At 42.1% G+C, this 19234-nt stretch overlaps 2 protein-coding genes across 3 annotated transcripts in view; both read left to right on the top strand.

Moving 5' to 3' along the window:
- The first annotated feature begins 1478 nt into the window (after positions 1-1478).
- On the top strand, positions 1479-14086 carry mocs3 (molybdenum cofactor synthesis 3). Its single transcript, XM_036542560.1, has 13 exons — positions 1479-1667; positions 2018-2159; positions 2444-2536; positions 3810-3930; positions 4195-4282; positions 5101-5229; positions 5617-5725; positions 6708-6770; positions 7750-7913; positions 9872-9919; positions 10349-10445; positions 10662-10769; positions 13091-14086. The coding sequence occupies exons 1-13, from the start codon at positions 1575-1577 to the stop codon at positions 13246-13248; spliced, it is 1413 nt and encodes a 470-aa protein (XP_036398453.1). The 5' UTR covers positions 1479-1574; the 3' UTR covers positions 13249-14086.
- Positions 14087-17951: 3865 nt separating this feature from the next.
- Positions 17952-19234, top strand: part of prkd3 (protein kinase D3) — a 68141-nt gene continuing 66858 nt past the window's right edge. Inside the window, exons 1-2 of one of the 2 annotated variants that reach the window (XM_036542037.1) lie at positions 17952-18013; positions 18228-18454. Coding sequence is in view for 1 of the 2 variants with exons in the window: in XM_036542036.1 (XP_036397929.1) it covers positions 18161-18454 (294 nt within the window). In the remaining variant the exon portion in view is untranslated. Of the gene's footprint in view, positions 18014-18065; positions 18455-19234 lie in introns of those variants that run through there. The other variant, XM_036542036.1, reaches the window with a different exon arrangement.

Here is a 19234-nt window from a genome sequence, read left to right as displayed (position 1 = left end):
TTTAAGGGAGTGTTTTCTACTGTGAACGCGACGGGAAATCTGACGCAATTTAGAGTGTTTTGTCACAGTTTTGATCTCATAGTCTTGTTAACACTCTCCTCCAGTCCGCAAACGTAAGGTATTATTAAATGTGCAACATGCACGGATGTTTTCTTGCTTTGTGGTCGTTCAGTGTTACCAGCTATTTTGTTACCATGTTTTGATGCTCGTGAATAGACTTAAAAATAACATCTTACTCTTACTAGGTTTTTAAGAATATCAGAAAATAATAAAAACGTTCATTTAATTACAACAGGATAAAAACTACAAATAAATGAGGTTAAAATAGCTAAAAGGAGTCTAAAAACTGATCTTTGACCTTCCTACACTGCTTCTGTAATTTATGTCTTCTTAATTGGAGGGTGTGGCCATTCAATTACAAAACTGACACTGATTAAGAAAACTGAGATATCCCATGGTTTGTAAAAAGATGAGAAAATACAAGGTCCACGGCACAACTGTAATTTCATTCCGGTGATTTATGTAATTGTTTGTCCATACCAGTGAAGACTGTAATATTTTCACAATGCTCCTGCAATATGCCTGTAATATGTCATCTCACAATAAACGCGTCAATCCATGAGAAAGACCTATGACACATTTACTTAGAGGATTTAGAGAACTAATCCACATACATAGGTTGCACAAAACTTAAAAAAAAAAAACATGTGGCTAAAATAGTTATTCCATTTCCAAAATACCGTAGAAGATTAGTGAGCCAAACCACATGGTAAAAACATCTACTTTACAATCATAAGATTTTTTTCTCCTCCTCTCCTAAGTCAGATATCTAACTACATCAATGGTCTGTCCATTACCAAACCCATGCATCTAAGGAAGTCAAGCTGATTGGTTTACACACGGTACCATTCATTGCAAACTAACTGTTAATGACTGCAAGGATTTGGAAAGAGATTTAAGTGATTTAGCATTAATAAGTAGTTCAAAATGCAAATCTAAAATATTTTTTGTGCATATATGCCATATTAGAATGATTGCCATATTCGTGGTGATAGTTTTTGCCATTAGCCGCCGCCACCACCCTTCCTGGAACAGAAAAAAAACTACACTATGTGGTTGGATTTTGGACAGGCCATAGGTAACACAATCTTAGATCTGCTTTAGGCATGAAGTGAACCAGTTGAACCAGTGAACCATTCCTCTCATATCTCTGGGACTGGTTGAGGGTTATTGAGTTTGTTTGATGATGGGGATATCGTTTCAATTTTGGACTACTGTTTCGGTAGCATCTGGCGGTGTATTGTTTTTGAGCGCTGTCCCACTTATGGCGCATTCCGCTACAGCAGATGGCAGCATTTCCCAATATGAAGTTTGTCCCAGCAAACCTTAACAGAAGATGGCGAAGAAGACGTAACAAACGACATTGCCACTCTGCATTCACGTGGTTACATCCCACATGGGTCAACAGTGTAGTCCAGGAAGTACGGATTTGCCTGTGCTTGACAAATTATCTTGCTAGCAACTTTTATAGTTTTTTGTTATTCTCAGGGAAACGCATTGCAGGACAGTTAGCTATGGATGCAGAGGTTATCAGCCTGAAAGAACGACTGATGGAGAAAGATAAGGAGATCGCTGCTTTAAAGGAGAAACTTGCAAAATTACAGACGGTATTTCAAATTAATTTCACTATATGTGCTCTATTGAGATGCTGCAGCTGCCTATCTGACATCTTGACCATACTGTGCTTCTCTGTCTAACATTATTTACAAGTGTTCATTCAGTCAGCTAACGCTTTGGCACATAGAAAGCTCAACATCCACTAACACAGATATGGATATCTCTCTTGCAATATATACGAAAGTAGCTTACTAAATGGCTAGCTAACTAGCAAATGCTCATCCAGTATCTACTCTCGGGTTTTAAGTGGAAGATAAACGCGTCAGCATCGTTCACTTTGAACCTATTGCTCTTTCTCTTTCTTTCATTTCGTCCTCTTGTGCGTCTGAACTTGCGCCAGTTAACCGGGGACAGTAATTCACTGATTGAGGTCCAAGAGAAAGTTACAGCCTTAGCGCCTCTGAAAGCGAAGGAGACACTGTCCAACGAAGACATCATGCGATACAGCAGGCAACTTCTTCTTCCTGAGTTTGGTGTGCAAGGTACGGTGACTTTACTAAAACACAGTAACATGGAGTTAATCCTACAGACTAGACCAATGCACATTCGGACAGTACTGGTGACCCACCTGTAGACACACCCACAGTCAGTCAATTTGTGAATGAAATGGCCTCCCGAACCGTGATACTCGCCGGCTAACGTAATGCGAAAATATGACAGTTCGTAATATGCCAGGGAGTACTTGATTGATAACCACAGAATTTGATTAATAAAACCTCAAACGCGCTGGTGCTGTGGAGTTGATCATGCGTGTCTCCGTCTCCAGGGCAGCTGAAACTGGCCCAGACCTCAGTTCTTGTGGTAGGATGTGGGGGATTGGGATGTCCTCTTGCACAGTATCTGGCTGCTGCAGGTATTGGTAAGTACCTCTTGAGAAACCTGGATGTCTAAACGCTCCCAAACAAAAGCACTACATAAGAATCCTACTACTGCAAGAACAGCACAGTTAGTCATCAAACCACACCAATTTTGTCAGATTTTGAATGGCAGCACATGGAAGAGTGGATGAAATTTTAAATTAAAGTGTACATGTGGTTGTAACTAAAGCTGGTCTTTTTTAACTGAAGAAAAGGAATAAAGTGGTTCATCAAAGTATATGTGCCCTTACTATTTTTCTGTTGATGCACAGCTTAAACCTGAACCTGACAAGTGTTACCATATAACCAACACAGCCGACTAGCTGCTGCACCAACAATCACGATAACTTCTATCCCTAATTGTATGAAGTGGCCTGTGGCCTGCTAGCAACCTCTGATCATGTTTGTTGTGATGTGAACCAGTCTTACAAGCTATAATTATTAGCAAGCTGACTGGTTAACTATGTAATGGGGACGTTTTTAGAAAAATATCCACGTCAACCCAACATTCCAGCTCCTCAGGAGACTGTCTGCATGGCCAAACAGCTGCCCAGAGAAACAGAAACCACATTTATATAAGCCCCCCTCATCTTTTTCTTTCAAGATGTCAGGACAGTTTGAAATGTCTTTCAGTGCACCTCAAGCATTATGCAGTTTTCCAATATGTGTTTTTTATCACATATTATTATTTTATCTATTCTTTAGATGAATCTGTGTGTTCCAAGACACATTCAGAAACAGATTTGTATTTATATGATTATTTTGGTTATATTTATTTCACTAACATTTACTGTACAAGGAACACCAACACGCAACCATTCTCATTTCTGTCCAGGACCAGTTTTTACCAGCAGATGGCACTATTTACCACCCAAACACCGATTAATTTAACCTGAGCATATCTAAATCAATTTAATCATGGGTGACAGATTATTGGAAAACTTAGGCAGGCATACAACTTAAATTATTTTACTTTTCAGTGTTTTAACAGACATTCCAATCCATGTGAACTCACACAAATAAATGTAAATGTGTGTATTTATAAGAGATGTACTGTATATGCAACGTCTCCAGAGCGGAATGAATCGGGTTAATCGTCTTGCTTAAGGACACATCAAGAGAAACCCATTCATGATTCATATCTACAACATGCAGTTTACAAAGTCCATTCACACACTTTGTCACACTCCCACTCCATCCATGCATCAAGACAACGAAAGACCATGTCTGTGCGATGCCTGGGTGCAGAACATGCGATCTTTCCTCTGCCCACAGGGCGTCTGGGCCTGCTGGACTATGACGAGGTGGAGCTCAGTAACCTGCACAGACAGGTACTTCATGGGGAGGACACTAGGGGGCAGCCCAAAGCCCTGTCTGCAGCTCAGGCCGTTAGAAGGTACTGTGAACTGGTATAGAGGATGCTGGGTGTAGTCTCAGCTGTTCCTGTCGCAGGTTGCTCAAGGAGTAAAGCGTGGTGCCACGTGGTGTAGTAATGGCGTGGCTCGAGGAGAGGGAGCGGGTTCGAGACTTGCAGGATATAGTTTGGAGTGCTCGGCGGAGTAAGCGCTGGATACGTATCACAAAACTTACAGTTGATATATTGGGCTTGAGTTCTCCTTTAAACCAAATGACGGCGTTTCTCTCTGCTCCATTCCCCCAGACTGAATCCGACGGTGCAGTGTGTTCCCTATCGCTTGCAGCTCTCTCATGAGAACGCCCTCCAGCTCATCCAACAGTATCCTCCTTGTGTGTCCGGCCGGCCCCAAACCCACAGCCTTGGCCAAAGGCAGACCTCACTCCCTTATTCCCCTAAAAAAATGTAATATTTGTCACTAAGAGTCACATACAAAAGCTAACGTTTGGCTCATATGACCATGTTACAAAACTGTTTTTTTTTTATTACATAACAGAAATTTCTCTTTCAGAGGGTGTAAGGACGTGTAGATTGTATATTCATGGGAAAGCCAGCTTTGTTTTTGCATAGATGTTCCATGTGATTTTGGGTTTGGAACAGAATGCAACTACTACTTCTTTTTGTTGTAGAATGTACATCTGACCTCAAGCGCTTCACCAAAGAGGCAGTGTTACTGAGATAGACAGCCGTTCAGCAGCTCCATGTTCATTAAATGCTCATAGGATCGTTTCTGAATCAGAGTCTGGTTCCTGCAAAAGGCTGCACTGTATATTGGAGCCCAGGATCTGAAAACATTAGAAGTATTCAAAGAATTGAAGATTGAAAATGCACCTTGGGCTTTACTATGGAAGGAAGTACCAGCAGTTTAGCTAGCAATTATCATTTCTTTTTAGATTTGAAGTATCTGGAAAAGTGAATGTTTGAAAAGGATCTCCTGGGTATGTGTTCATTTGAATGTCCCAGTATCACTCATAGTTCTTACAAGATTGATTTATAAATTCTTGGCATGTTAAGCCAAATACTTTCTTCCACTTTAGTTTTGAATTAGATGATTCCAGGACACTTTTAATGGTAGAAACCACGTCACGTTGCTGTCCCTTTTAAGGGCAGCTTTGAAGATTTTGTTGTGTTGTTTAATTTTCCTTGACGCAGTTCCCCCTCATGTACGACATTGTGGCGGACTGTTCGGACAACGTGCCTACTCGCTATCTGGTGAACGATGCCTGCGTTCTGAGCGGCAAGCCCCTGGTGTCGGCCAGCGCTCTGCGGATGGAGGGACAGGTAAGGTCACCTGAGCCGTGGCAAAACCCCACCCCCGCCATTTCCCATTATCACCTCCTCATCCAATCAGAGCACGGGATTTAGAGATTGACATTATGTCAAAAAGTTAAATGGCAGCCAGCAAGATGATGACCGGCTGACCCTGTCATGATGTTTTTGTTGAGTTTATTACTTGTGATTTGTTAACGAGTGATAGACAAGTGAGGCTCTGGAGCTATCATGTGGTATTAGTGACTCATTGATTGCTCTGGAGAGCAGAGTGTATTGATTGGCTCGCACAAGTCAGTGACTGCCTGCACATGTTGCCTCCATGTGTTATGTCTTTCATGAAGCCTGCCTCATTCATCGCTTCACTGTTGGTGTTGGCCTTCTCTGCTCCGTCCCCAGCTCACAGTGTATAACTACCTCGGAGGACCCTGCTACAGGTGCTTGTACCCTGTACCCCCGCCCGCCGAAACAGTGACCAACTGCTCTGATGGGGGTGTCCTGGGTGTAGGTGAGTCCTCCCGTGGTTCACTCGTCCCCGGATTAGCTCCCTTGTTGGCGGGTTCCCTGGTTAGCTTGTGAGCTCAGTGAATTCCTATTCATGGATTTAATTCCTCCAGAGAAAGGGTGAGCATGTCGGCCAGGGTTTCCATGTCTCACCACCCTGTTATTCGCCAGGTGCCTGTGAATTGCCTGTATGGAATCGGTGGAATAGTCTCTCTCCACCAAACGCTGCCTAATTCGCTGTCTTGCACTGTGTAGGGTTGCTGAGGCAAACGAGCCTAATGTACAACTGACACGTCCAAAAAGACACGGTTTCCTAGAGGGGAAAAAGCATGAGAGAGCTTTGCTCTGCAGCTGTAAGAAGAATGCAGTGTTGCATTATCACATTCCGGCTTCTTGCTTATTACTCAAGGTTAAGGGTCACTTGCTAATCCGACCCCCCAATACCCAGAGAAACTTCACATGCTTTCCATTTACTGCATTTTTACTGAAGCTATTCAGGTTACACACCTTGCTGGGTAAACCTGCATTGCCCCACCTGGGATTGAAACATGCCACCTACTGGTTCATGAGCCCAGTTCCATTACTGCTACATTACACTGCTGGCCCAGTATTACTGTGCTCTGCATTGCCGCTCTAATTTAGTATAAAACGGATTCAAAGCCATTTCTTGCACAGACAAAACCCAATGAAAGATGAATATCTCTGACAGCTTCTTGATTTATGAGCCTCAGTTCATTTATCAGCACCCCCACACCACCTCCTCAGTTTGCGCCAGTGATACTGGGTTCTGTGTTAACTGAATTGATTTCGAATTTAGCGGTAAATGGACCAAAATCCATTACCGGCTCAAACAAACAACTGGAACATGGATGTCTGAGCGTGCAATGTGTAGAGAATGAGGGGGGAACGGGAGACGGCCTGGAACGCCAGGGGCTGTGTTATGGAGGACAGCGAATGAACTGATTTTATTATCACTTTCATCTCAGTGCCAGGGATCATGGGCTGCCTTCAAGCTTTGGAGGTCCTGAAGATTGCCTCCGGACAAGGGTGTATCCTTTCCAGTAAGGGCCAAACCACTCGCCCCCCCATTCCTCCCCACCCCCAGTGCGTTTAGTCTCACGCAAGCATCACAAATCCGCTGCTGCCACAAACAAGCGCCCCCTTTAAGAGTGGAATCGGTGCATGAAGGAGTCACAGTTTCAAAAGGCCTTTGTGGTAGAGTGCCTGGAAGGAAAAAGTGTTTTTTTTTCTTGATCTTGCCCATCTGATAAAACATCCAAGAAGCAAAAGAAGGAAAAAAAAATCATTTTTAACCCTTTGGCTTCCAAAATGTCTGACTCTTGACTAATGTGCTATGCTAGTTGAATGACTATTGTACTGTACAAAAAGTTGCATAACTTCATTTTGCATGTGTTTTTACCTCACTGAGTGGTCGGTGACCATCTGTTTAGGGTTCTTGGACTTCAGAATTGTCTCTTTTTCTCATCATATATATTGGCCTCTCATTGCTTTGATACATTTACCCAGCTCAGTCTCCATTTTGATGTATTATCACCACGTTCAGAAATAATGGTGTGCTGATGTTGCTAACAAACTGGTTGGCGAGGTAGTTGGTTACCAAAAGTCACTGAAGGTTGACATTTGGTACCAGACACAAAGCATTTTGTCAGTAATGTCAAAACCACAAAGTGTTTTCTCTCAAAGGTCTTCAAGAGTTGTTGATGGAATCCCATTGTGGCAGCATTAAAAGTAATTACTGATAATCTTATTCTTCTTCTTAAAAAGTCGTTGAAAAGTCATTGGACATGTGAGTTTGATGTGAACAGCATTATACCTTTATATAAATCAATAAAATTCACACAATGGCTTGCAGCTTGGCTCATACACTGTTCCCCAATAAACCCCCCTGGTATGTTCTGCACCTGGCTACCATGAGGGTGGCATGTCACGGCAGCCATAGGCGTGACACACTTAAGTGAATCTGATTGGCTGTCGGTGTCAGCGGTTTTCCTTCATGGTCTGTGCCAGCTTCCTGCAGGCAGCAGCTGCTGATGCTGGACGCCCAGGAGGCCCGGTTCCGCTCGATCCGGCTCCGGCCACAGCAGGCGGGTTGTGCCGTGTGCGGGGAGAACCCCACCGTGACAAGCCTGCAGGACTACGAGAAGTTCTGCGGCTCCGCGGCAACAGACAAGGTCAGAGGTCGTGAGGGTAATTGGGGGATGGAGGGGGATCTTAACCTTTGGCCCAGATAATCAGCTTGGATTGTTCTGCATGGAAAATTCTGTCTGTGCCATTGTTGAAGCTACTAGTGTTCTGATTGGCTGGCTGATTATGAACATTTCTGAAGGGGTGTGGTCTAGAAGAGAACATCCATAAGGACGAAGAGAGCATCCACAAGGATGCATTTTAATTGCAGATGGTGTTAGAACCACCTGATACCAACTGAAAACTCTGTGACTGAGGATGGAAAGAACACAGCAGCTCAATGTGTGGTCATAACAGTCCATCTGTGGTGAGAAGGGGATCGACCTCCAATGCCATCCAGTGATTTTAGCTCGTTTTCCCGTCATGTCTGCCGACTCCATTGCCTTTGGTACACTTTCATCCTCCAAGGAGATTCTGTAACCTAAATGCTTTTAACCCTCCATTGTAGCTCACAGCTTTGATGCCCAGCTGTGCTTTGCTTCCCGTGATCGGTATTGAAACGGGGGTGTTGCGTAATCAGAATGGCTTCCAGTCACGCGCGCTCAGGGCCCTAATGTGGAATGTGGCGCTCGTCAGCGGGCGCTAAGCGCGGCGTTCTCCGTGGTACTCCGAGTTCCAGGATTTCTCACATTATTAGCTTGTTTGCTCTTCTCGTCCTTGATGAGGATAAGAAGCGCCTTTGTTGCAGGGAGGATCACAATTCCTCTTTTGAAGCAGCAGCGGTTCAGGCGGTGATTTGAGCCAAACGGTCCCCGAGTCTGCCACTTAGCATAACGCAGTACTGATCAAAAACAATGGTAGCAAAGCAGCATTTGCTGTAAACACTTCTATCTGCTGTACTGATCTGTGCATAGTGCTGACTCAAATCGATGAGTTTCCTTCCTCTGACTGCCTTGATTTATACGTTTCCACTGATTTTCATTTTGACAGATAAGCCTCTCCAGTTGAGATATTCAGTGAAATAGCTGTTCCACATAAATCTGAAATGAAGAATATGCATTGTGTGATCGACTGATATTGTGCTGGTTGTGAGCATGTGAAACGAGTAATTGTGAGGACTAGACAGAGGGGGAAATGCCCTGCAGTTCAGTTACGGACCAGCAGATGGCAGTGTGAAATCCTCTGTGTTCACAGATGTGCAGTGTTTGAAAGGAAGGGCATTTATTATTTTTTATTTATTCTTCAGAAAATATTCTTGTATTCCCTTGAAGCAGAATAAACTGTCAATTTTTTATTAAGTACTGCATTGCAATAAGTCTTCTGTTTTACATTTGTAAAATAGTGTATTGCTTGATATTTCTCTCTACTTCAAGTCTTCACAATAAACTAAAGGCAATCCCTGATGATTGCACCCCAGCATAGTTAATTTTGTTATCTGAAATTTCAGAAAGGGTACTGTCACCAGTCTCAAAACCACTGTTTTACATGGTTCCTGCTTCACTGAGGACTAGAACAAGAAGCCACTTTTCAATTGCCCTGCTCCCTGCAGCTGGCTGCTTTGGCATTTGCATGGGTCCAGGGGTTAATATCAGTCAGAGTCCTCTGAAGTAACAATCTGGCCTGGGATCGCTGTGTGTTGAGTCAGTTGACTAGCGATCATGGGTAGATATAGTGATCTAGATCAAAATGGCCGACCGGTTTTCTGAGAAGCGTGCATCTCCCTTGACCCTACAAACAGCCTTTCTTTGTTTTTCTGCGGGGAGGGGTCAGTGTGTGTGTTTGGGGTTGGGTCTTCTCCCACAAGGGCCCTGAATTGCCCCCAGTGATTCCCCCAGCACTGAACCCAATTAACACGTGTGTTAACCAGCGTTTCTGCAGATGTGTTTGGTAAAATATTGGTCACGTAATGTTGTTTTTTCCCTCACTGAAGTAGAAATTTGATGATGCATAATATTTTCTCTGTATATTTGTAATTTCCTATGTTTTCTAACGCGGGATTTTCCAGTGCCGAAGACTGTGCCTTCTCTCTAAAGAACAGAGAATATCTGTCCAGGTATGGTATACCAATTTGTTTTAATTTCCTGATATCCTGTTAGCATCGATTTTAGGGTTACTCAGCAGCAAGTAAAAATAAATGGCTAGTCCTCAGTAATTCAGAATGCTTAGTGCCTCAGAGCTGACCTGCTGGGAAGTGTTATGCTGGAATTGGGTTGAGGTTATGGGTATCAGGGTGGGCAAAGACATAGGGGGAACAACTGGTTTATTAATATACTTGTTTGGCGTGTATGAGTGGCAGGATTACACTGAATTCTGTTTCTTTCACTGACATTAAAGGGATTGTTATGGGTCTGAATTGTAAATAGTACTGAGAAAGCTGTCTTCCAAAAAACGGGATTAGAGGTGTGGTAGCGGAAGACCAAAACAAAACCTAAGATGCCCCATGGTGCCTCATGATTGTTTTTAAACCTTTCGTTTTATGCAGGAGTACAAAGAGATTGTGGATGGGGGTAGTCCTCACCTCCTACTGGATGTGCGCCCCCTAGTGGAGGTCGACATCTGCCGGTTGCCCTTTTCTCTCAGTATCCTTTCCTGTTGGTGTCCTACCTGATACTGCATTCAAACGTATGTGAACAAGAGGCACGTCACACTGTTCTTTCCATGCCATTTGTTTTTCTGTGCTGGACAAGTGCTCCTACATCTAAGAGGACATACTACATTATTCTCTCCCCCTTTGTGACATAGTCCCTTACTGAAATAGGTCGGGAGCTTGTTCGATTTTCCTATAAAGTTTGTAGCCATTCCTCTGGCCAGCTTAGAGGACAGGAAACCTGAACATGTTAGACTGTTACAAGAGAAGATAACAGAGACAGAACAGCAGATGAAGGTAGAATCCCACGTTCCAGGTAAGTTGCACAAGGGCGCTGACCTCTGCGGGGACATTACTCAGCCTGGAATGTTGTCGTGTCATGAAGTATCTGCATGAAAGATAATATATTTTCGTGAGCACAAAGTCTTTTGGTGTCTTGGATCATTGCAGTTGACTTTGTAGTTCTAGAAGTGTAAAAATACATCAAACAATATCTTGTAAGGATACAGAAAATTGGAAACAAAAAATGTTTCCAGGAAGGAAACAAAAGTGATGAAAAAAGTTTTTTTTTGCACAAAATACGACGATACAAAATAGACGTAAAAATAGACATGCCCTGAGCAAACGCGTTATTTCCTTTAATTGTCGTCGGACAGTAGGCTATTGAGCTTTGTTATTAAAAGTTTAAGTTCAGCGTTGAGGTTCCATAAAAACAAGGTCCTGGCTGAATTTGCCAAGGTCGTCGGTTGTGAACAATGTAACCCGAGGGCGCATCTTTTTTCTGCCCTCACGAATGAGCGCCAGAGCGTAGAAGCGGTGGTGTCGCGGAGGCTCGGAACCGTGCAGGACGCAGACACGTAATCATGCGTATGACTGCGGCCGCATGTTAAGCGACTTGATCATGTGCGCACAATGACCGGTATTTTCACGGACGAGTCGCTAGCGTTGTTCCGCGGTCAGACTACGGTTCGGCAACAGACCGTGAGCTCAAAACGCGTAATCCGAGTTTCCTCCGACTAATTAAGTCTTTGTGGCTGTGCGACGCTTCATGGCCAGGTTTTTCGGACGTCCAATGACCGCATCGAGGTGACGCGGTTGCCAGGCGATGCTTTTCCAATACAAAAATGTCTTACCTGGCTTCTCCAACAGCTGGCTTGCTGTTGAATAATCAAGATTATAATCTTAGCATAATTGCAGCACATGTTCGGCTGTTTTATTAATAATGAGTATTTTTAATTTACTATTTTTAGAAAGGTTTTGAATACACAAGTTTGCAGGCCCAGGTGAACCTTTTAATAGGAACAATAGTTTGAGGAACACCTTGGAAGAGGCCAGACTCAAGCATCAGATATACATTGCATGAATATCTCACAGAGAGTATCTTCATTAGTGTTGTGCTGTGTCATAATTATATTGCACAGCGGTATAATTAGTTTGCATGTGAACAGCATGCATAGGGAAACACTCAATCCCAGCTACCACCTGCAGTTTGAATAAATTCACTCACCTCTTGTCTGTTGACACTGAAAGCCTCTAGCAGGGACAAAAATAGCTCTGACTATTTTTTTGAAATCAACTGTTCTCGCTTTTAAGCAGTTTCGTACAGTTTCTTAGTTCAGTTGATTTAGCAAAGGCAGAATATGCTGAAGGGAAAAAGGAATAGCTGGATATAAGCTGCAAAACAGCAATACTGTACACCCAGATGTTACAGTAGTGTAACTAATTGATATGAAAACTAAGAAAGCTCATGTATGAACTTAAAACTTGTACATAAATACACATCCACATAAAGACATACTTCCCACTCCTGGAGGAGAAAGATTAACTGCTGTGGAGGCTCCATATGATCTAACACTCTCACTGATAAAGCATCTTGCTGTTATTCTTGTCTGTTTCACAACACTGTAGCTAGTAAGCGATGCGATGTCCAACTCAAAAGTACAGTACCGTGGACTCAGACATTACCCAGGTCACATGGCAGGTCAAATTCAAGATGGATTGACAAGGAAAAGAGGTTGTAAAATCAGTGTCTAAACTGTTTAAAATGCCTACAAATCACTACATCACAAGTAACTGACAACACCTGTCCTTACAATAGAAATGATTATATAATGTGAACATTATTACATAGCTAACCATACAGTATCATAGCCAACGAGCACTTATTGAACTCTTCACACGTTGCTGCTTTGTAAATATTAACTATTGTCTGTAAATGTGAACTATTCAAGCACAAAACTTGTAAATGTCACAAGTGATCCTTACTATGACAATTACATAAACCCAAAGTTCTCAGAATCCAAAGTAATTGCATGAAACGACACATTGTGTTTGAATGGTACATTTCAATGGTCCTGTCAGCTGTGGTTCAAGTTAAAGTTGTTATTTTAAGTTGGCAGAGAGACACGGCGGCTGCTAGCAAAGCCGTGTCCGCATCTAGAGTTACGCAGTTATCATAACGCATTTGCTTTGTGGTTCATCAGCACAGACTTTGTTTGCTATGCTTAGTGCATGCACCATGTGTAGCAGAAGGTGATTTTTTTTTATGTACAATTTATGCAATCTGTCCCCATAATGACATGGTGTTGTGCAAGCAGTATGGTCCTTTGTTTTTTCAACATCCTCGCTTGCCTGCAGTGTATGTGATCTGCAAGATGGGCAATGACTCCCAGAAGGCAGTCCAAGTCCTGCAGCAAATGTCCGGTTCAGAGTTGGAGTGCATCGCTGCCAAAGACATCCGTGGAGGACTGATGGCATGGGCCCAGAAGATCGATCCGTCCTTCCCACAGTACTAACTCGAATGGCTTCAAGCTTGTCTATATTTACATATTTTAGTCCATATTAAGGACCTACACTCTCCCAGCGGTTAGTCTTCAACCCAGTTTACTCTTACATGTTCAACTTAGAAGTCTGGTAATGACTGTTCATGGACCTACAAGTTCTCTCTTGTTAGCGGTAATCCCAGCCTTTTAACTCCAAGGTTGTTAACACGGGGAATATGCAATGGAAGCTATCTGTATTGTTGCATTCCTCATACACAGTGCTGATTTGAAAGTGCAGTCTTGTATTGTTTGTGACAAAATGAGTGGATTTACCCAGGACAGTTTTTCTGCAGCAGTGCGATACAAAATGAAAGCAAACATCATGTGTACGGAGTACTCAGATTAACAAGATATTTCACTTGACAATAAAATGGTCCAACAGTTGTTTAGCTACAATTTCAGTCATTGCCGTTCTGCCTCTAATTTATAATTATGGAGGTGAGGGTATTTTCAGAGTGCCTTATAACTTTGTAAATTGGGAAACATGGGTGAATGGAAATGTTCCTATTCTAAATAGCACAGTGAGGATTGGCAAAAACATAAAAATAATGAAAAGAAAAAACTGCACTACGGCACTTTCACGTACCAGTTGGTAGAGCTTCCACAATGTGAATGTGTAGGCATATCTGCTGTTTTCTTTAGTATTTAATCACAGAGTTTAAGCAAGGTAAACAAGAACATATTAAATATACGCAATATACAAGCCTTTTTGTATTGTGTGGAGTAAGTGGAATTGGCTAGATATTTTCCATGAGAGTATGAAGTAGCACATTCTAAAATGCGGCTTGAGAAAACTCGACATCTGTACACACACTGGAACAACATTCTACATCTGTTCACCTTATTTGTATTAATTGAAAATGATGTTGAATATAAACTGTACAATAAGTACTGCTTGGCTGTGCATTGACTTTCAGAGGACTGTCAGTGCAAACCAGTGCAGAGTCATGTGTAATATGCAAGGAAACATACTGTGGAAAAGCTGTGATGGAGCTGACTACTATACTGCTGAATGGTTTGTGCTTGTGAAACACACTCCCCTGACCTCAGATCAGCCACGTCCACTCCTGTCACTAGTTCTTCTGTGCTGGCCCCCAGTAATAAAATTCACCTAGTGTAAACTGGGATGACTGTCCAGCTAAACACCGCCACAAGGAGGTTTTGGATCCTGTGATGGTTCTTCAAAGATTATTGGTAGTGGGTGTCAGGGATGTGCTTCACTGTGGAAGGATAAGGAATTTGTAATACCAGTATAAAACATTCACGGAATAATGCATGCTAAATTAGGACACGTTTCTCTTCACACAATGTGCGCTTGTTAATTGCCGGCCCTGAAGACGTCACGTGGATTTAACGGAGGAGAGAGCATATAGTGTACTATCCTAATCTCCAAAGTCCTTTCCTCCTCAGGAAATATTGTGGTCGCCACTGTCTTCATAACTTCCTCTCACGAAAGCGAAGTTTGTACAATTCATCTCATTTTAAAAGCGTCATACTAATTAAGTTTCCAATGTTTTATCCCTGCTATAACAATTCTCCCAAACTGAAGTTCGCCCTTGCGACGGCTGATTCAGCAGAGCCGTGATTATCCCGTTCTGTTTCTGCAAAAGAACGACGCACCTCACGCAGCTTTTGGGTAGTGGGCGTCTGCGCAGAGGGGCAAACGCGTCAAGTGGAGACGGTGGGGGGCGGTATGGACACAACTAACTGCAGCGGGATGTAGTCGTATTCCATAAAAACCCTACGAAAATGAGGCCGATGAGGAAGGCATATCACCTTCACCACAGTAATTCCGCCTTCCTTGGCCTATCCATAGTCTCTGCTCATCAGATAGACTAAGACTAAAATGCTGTAGCCTGTGCACACGGTCTCTCACTTTCTTACTTTTTTCGTACTGTCAGCTGAGCAGTTAGCCTACTTCCTGAGCTGTCTGTAGCTGTACAACTTCCGAACTGCTAGTCTTTGTCGTAAATCCATTTATTTCTTCACATGCTTTTCACATCACTGATAACATTATATTTTATTAGCAGACTACCACATCCTACATGCAACAGTTTCACCATCACCAGCTGTCATATTTAATATTTGCTATTTTATATTGCATTTTTAAACTTGTAGATAACTGTCTTGAATGTCTCTCTTTGTTGTTTAAGCAAATGGAATATGTTACTACTGATTTTATGCACTGTAAGTGGATCCTCTAACTTAAAAGACCATGACAATCAAAGAACGTGTACAACTTTGTACTGAACGTCAGAAGTGGACAAATACATTACTTTTTGTTTGATTAAATTAACCTCGGAGTACATGATACCTATCGAACCATTTCAAAAAATCAAATCAAATTTTCATGCTTGGCATTTTGCTTGAGCAGTGAGTAGCAAGCTTCTATGGTAACATGGCTACGTGCGATGGAGAAAGTCAATCTACTTTCCACTTATAACTTTGTGAATAGTGAACCACGAATAAAAGTGGACTAATTTATGGAAAATAACAGGTAGCCTACATTTCAGTGGTTAGTTTCAGCTGTTCGGAGCAATGGCCTGTTAAAGGTTATAGTGCCTGCTAATCTTACAGGCAGATTTATTTTGTTGTCTATTAAGTTTTCTGTGCATGCATCGGAGAAGTTTTTTGTCGTATTTGTATGCATTGGTTTAGCTAACGTTATCTAGTAAGCTACCCTCATGAAGTCACGACGCAAGAGTTGAATTGCCAGTCAAACAACAAATGCTTCCGGCAACTGGAAAAATTGGATCACTTAGATAACTCCTATCATTTTGCCCTCATTTCTGCAGTTTAAACTAAACCATTAGGGGTCGCAAACACAACATACACAATTTGACGCCTTGGAGCAAATAACGGAAAATAACGTTAGAAATGGGCATGCGCACCACACAACATAAGTCCCTAAGGTGCCATGGCTTCTGGGGGTTGTAGTTTATTTGTCTTGGTACTGCCGCCATACGGCTCTTGAAAAACACATGACTGAACTCCACGTCCCAGGGTGCTTTTCTCCACCATTAAAACTGGAGGAAGGGGGAGCAGTCACAACTGGACAGATAATAAGATGCGCATGAACTAGCTGACTAGGTGCGAATAGAAGAGAAAGTTTCAAAAGACGGCTGAAGTTGGGAATATGATCTGGTCTCCAGTATTCCAAGTGATACGAGGTTTTAGGAAATACCTGAACCATTCCTTTAGCAAAAAACAATGTGGAGGAGTTCTGCAATTCTCTTTTTCTGGTGATTGCTGGAATTAGAACTTTCTGCAACCCTCTTTTTGCCAGGGAAACAAACCCGCCCTTTGGAGGACGCCAAGGTAAGGTATTTCTGATGCTCTCGCCAAACAATGTTGGAATTACGCTGTTGACGCTTGTTACAAGTCATGCACAAAGAATCATATATTATATACTTTAACTTTTTGCTGGCATGCGTGGACTCAGCGACTTTGCCAACTAGCTAGCCCGCTGTCTTATTGAAAATGGGAGGATCCAGATGTGTCCGTATGCAAGATGTGCATTGTAACTGCGAGAGACAATCTGTGAACCAGGTTGAATTACCGATTAGAAAACAGTGTGATATAAGATGTAAACAGTGTTATTGGTTTGAAACTTGCCAATTTACTAACTGTGGGACATGTGCGTTAACTTCAGTGGCCTCATGTTCACCTCCAATGATTTTTGTTTTTACGAATTTTCAAATTTGTTATTACTGAAACATAATACCCCTCGAATAGCCGCAAATACTGAGTAGCGACGTTGCGGTTTTCAGTTTTGCATCTGGCATAGACTACGTGGGTTTCACTGACGAGGTTTCGTGGAGTAAGGTTATTTTTTCATTTTAGGAAAAGGGGTTAACTTGAGACATTTCCCACGTTTTTGTAATATAGTCAAAAGAAAAAAAAATAATCACTCACAAATGTTTATGCGAATAAAAGGTTCATATGGCATGTGTTTATTAAGGAAAACATTTGATCTGTTGCACTCTATTTTAATAGGCACTGCTGATACTCATTTGTCTCTTTGATCTCTTTACATATACCTGGTCTTGTTTGTCCAATAAGTGGAACTATACAATGAAATTTCAAAAGTGCAATTACAATGAGGGGAGATATTTATTTTATTGTTAACGTTAGTTGTGTTTTTAAATAAACAGTAGTGTCAGCAATGTGTTAGAATAACACGTAGCCTACGAGAGTCTAAATTTAACTATTAAACACATCACACACTTTACGTGTTCCGTTTCGTAATACAGTTCATTGAAATGACTTCATGAAAGCAGTCTGCGAATGCAATAACTAATTTCTGCTCATGAACGTATGTTTGTTGCCAGATTTCCGGCGGTTGATATAGGACGGCGGGCGTGTGCAGGCTGCATCAAACGGCGCTGTGAAGAAACTCCGACGGAATCTGGAACCGGAGTCCAGAACACTCAATTTCTCGAGTGCTGGAGGGTTGTTAAAGGATTTCTTCTGTTTGTTTGTACACGTGTCATTGAATTTTCAACGGATGAGTGGACTGAACAGTTGGAAAAAGATGACGTCGGGATCAACAGGCGTTTCTCACTGACTTTAAAGCGCACTTGGGCGTCGAAGAAATGTACAAAACTCATTGTCATCCGGAAATTTTGTGATCCTAGAAATAAAATGTAACTTGTTTCTCCATGAAAAGGAAACGACGCTGTCCATAAGCCAGGGCGTCGATTCGATTTGTGCGCACTCAAAACTTGCATTTCGCCGAGTGAGTGGAATAAATGGTGCTAGTCAAAACAGTCAAATCTGATGTTATTATCATAGAACTCCAGCGTTCCTATTTCCACGCATTAGTGCAATCGTAAAAGGAACCATTTTTTACACAGTGATCATCTCAATATTAGGAAGAAACCCAATGTCTGCCTGCAGTAGTTCATCTCCTTCGTCCTTACCTAAAGCATATTCTCATTCTCATCATCCAGCTGCTCCGCCAACCCCTTCGCCGTCCCCGAGCCCACCGGCGACACTTTACAGTAGACTGTCCAACGGTAGCCTAAGCGCTCCAAGTCCGACCCACTCCCGCGGCTCCTTTCACGGAGTCTCCTTCCTTCTCCAGATCGGACTCACTAGGGAGACGGTTAACCTGGAGGCGCACGATCTCTCCCTTTCTGCTGTCAAAGACCTCGTTTGTTCAATAGTGGACCAAAAGGTAGGGGCTACTCGTTCTTTTAACTACTACTATTGTTTTTGGGGGTGCGTCGTGTTTTCACTCATCGTTTGTCATGGAATCACAGAATCTTATATGCGTTTTAAAAAATAGCCAAATATGTGACTCCTAAATTCAATTTAATTGCTTAACAAAACCTTTGGAAGCACTGCGCATTGTAAACACGTATTAAAGATGTTAGAATAATGACATTTTACTGGTTAAAGTTATGTCAAATAAAATGTTCAAAATTAGTTTGTAGTTCAAAGTTAGTAACCTGAATGAACGTTGTATTGTCAACATAGATTCAACATGAGTTTATCTGTTGATGCAGTCAAAATATTATCTGGTGATCAAACCTTCCAAAATATGCGGTTGAAAAGGGGTAACGTGTCATAAGGTGTATTATGGCATTAAAGGTAGCTTTGTTACTGACAGGAGTGGTAACAGGGACCTTTGTGATATTAAACAATGAATTTAAAAGAAGATGCTGCCATCACTGTAAATAATAAACTACATGAATAAGCTGAATTTCTTGGAATTAACTGATCCGTTCACTGACTAAATGTTACCTAAATAAAACAGCTTGCAGGCTTTTGTAAGGGTCCCATAATTGTGTTCCAAGAGGGTTGCTATGTATGCAGGTGGAGATGTTTGCTCATTTTGATAGTGTCACAGTCCCAATTCAACCATAAATAAGTTTCAGTTCTGACTTTTCCAAACCCAAATATGTTAGATGGTGTATTATTGTGGTCTTATGTCACAAATGATTTCATTAAAGAA

This window comes from Megalops cyprinoides, chromosome 12 (genome assembly GCF_013368585.1).
Source record: "Megalops cyprinoides isolate fMegCyp1 chromosome 12, fMegCyp1.pri, whole genome shotgun sequence".
Classification (NCBI taxonomy): domain Eukaryota; kingdom Metazoa; phylum Chordata; class Actinopteri; order Elopiformes; family Megalopidae; genus Megalops; species Megalops cyprinoides.
The sequence above is the reverse complement of the archived record's forward strand: the minus strand, read 5'-3'. Positions and strand labels throughout refer to the sequence as shown.

Bases quoted from the DNA above. Each gene is read 5' to 3' on its own strand.
- mocs3 (XM_036542560.1), top strand. From the start codon at position 1,575: ATGGATGCAGAGGTTATCAGCCTGAAAGAACGACTGATGGAGAAAGAT. The intron at 5,230-5,616 runs GTAAGGTCACCT...CTCCGTCCCCAG, and splicing joins CTCTGCGGATGGAGGGACAG to CTCACAGTGTATAACTACCT. The intron at 6,771-7,749 runs GTATCCTTTCCA...GGTCTGTGCCAG, and splicing joins GATTGCCTCCGGACAAGGGT to CTTCCTGCAGGCAGCAGCTG.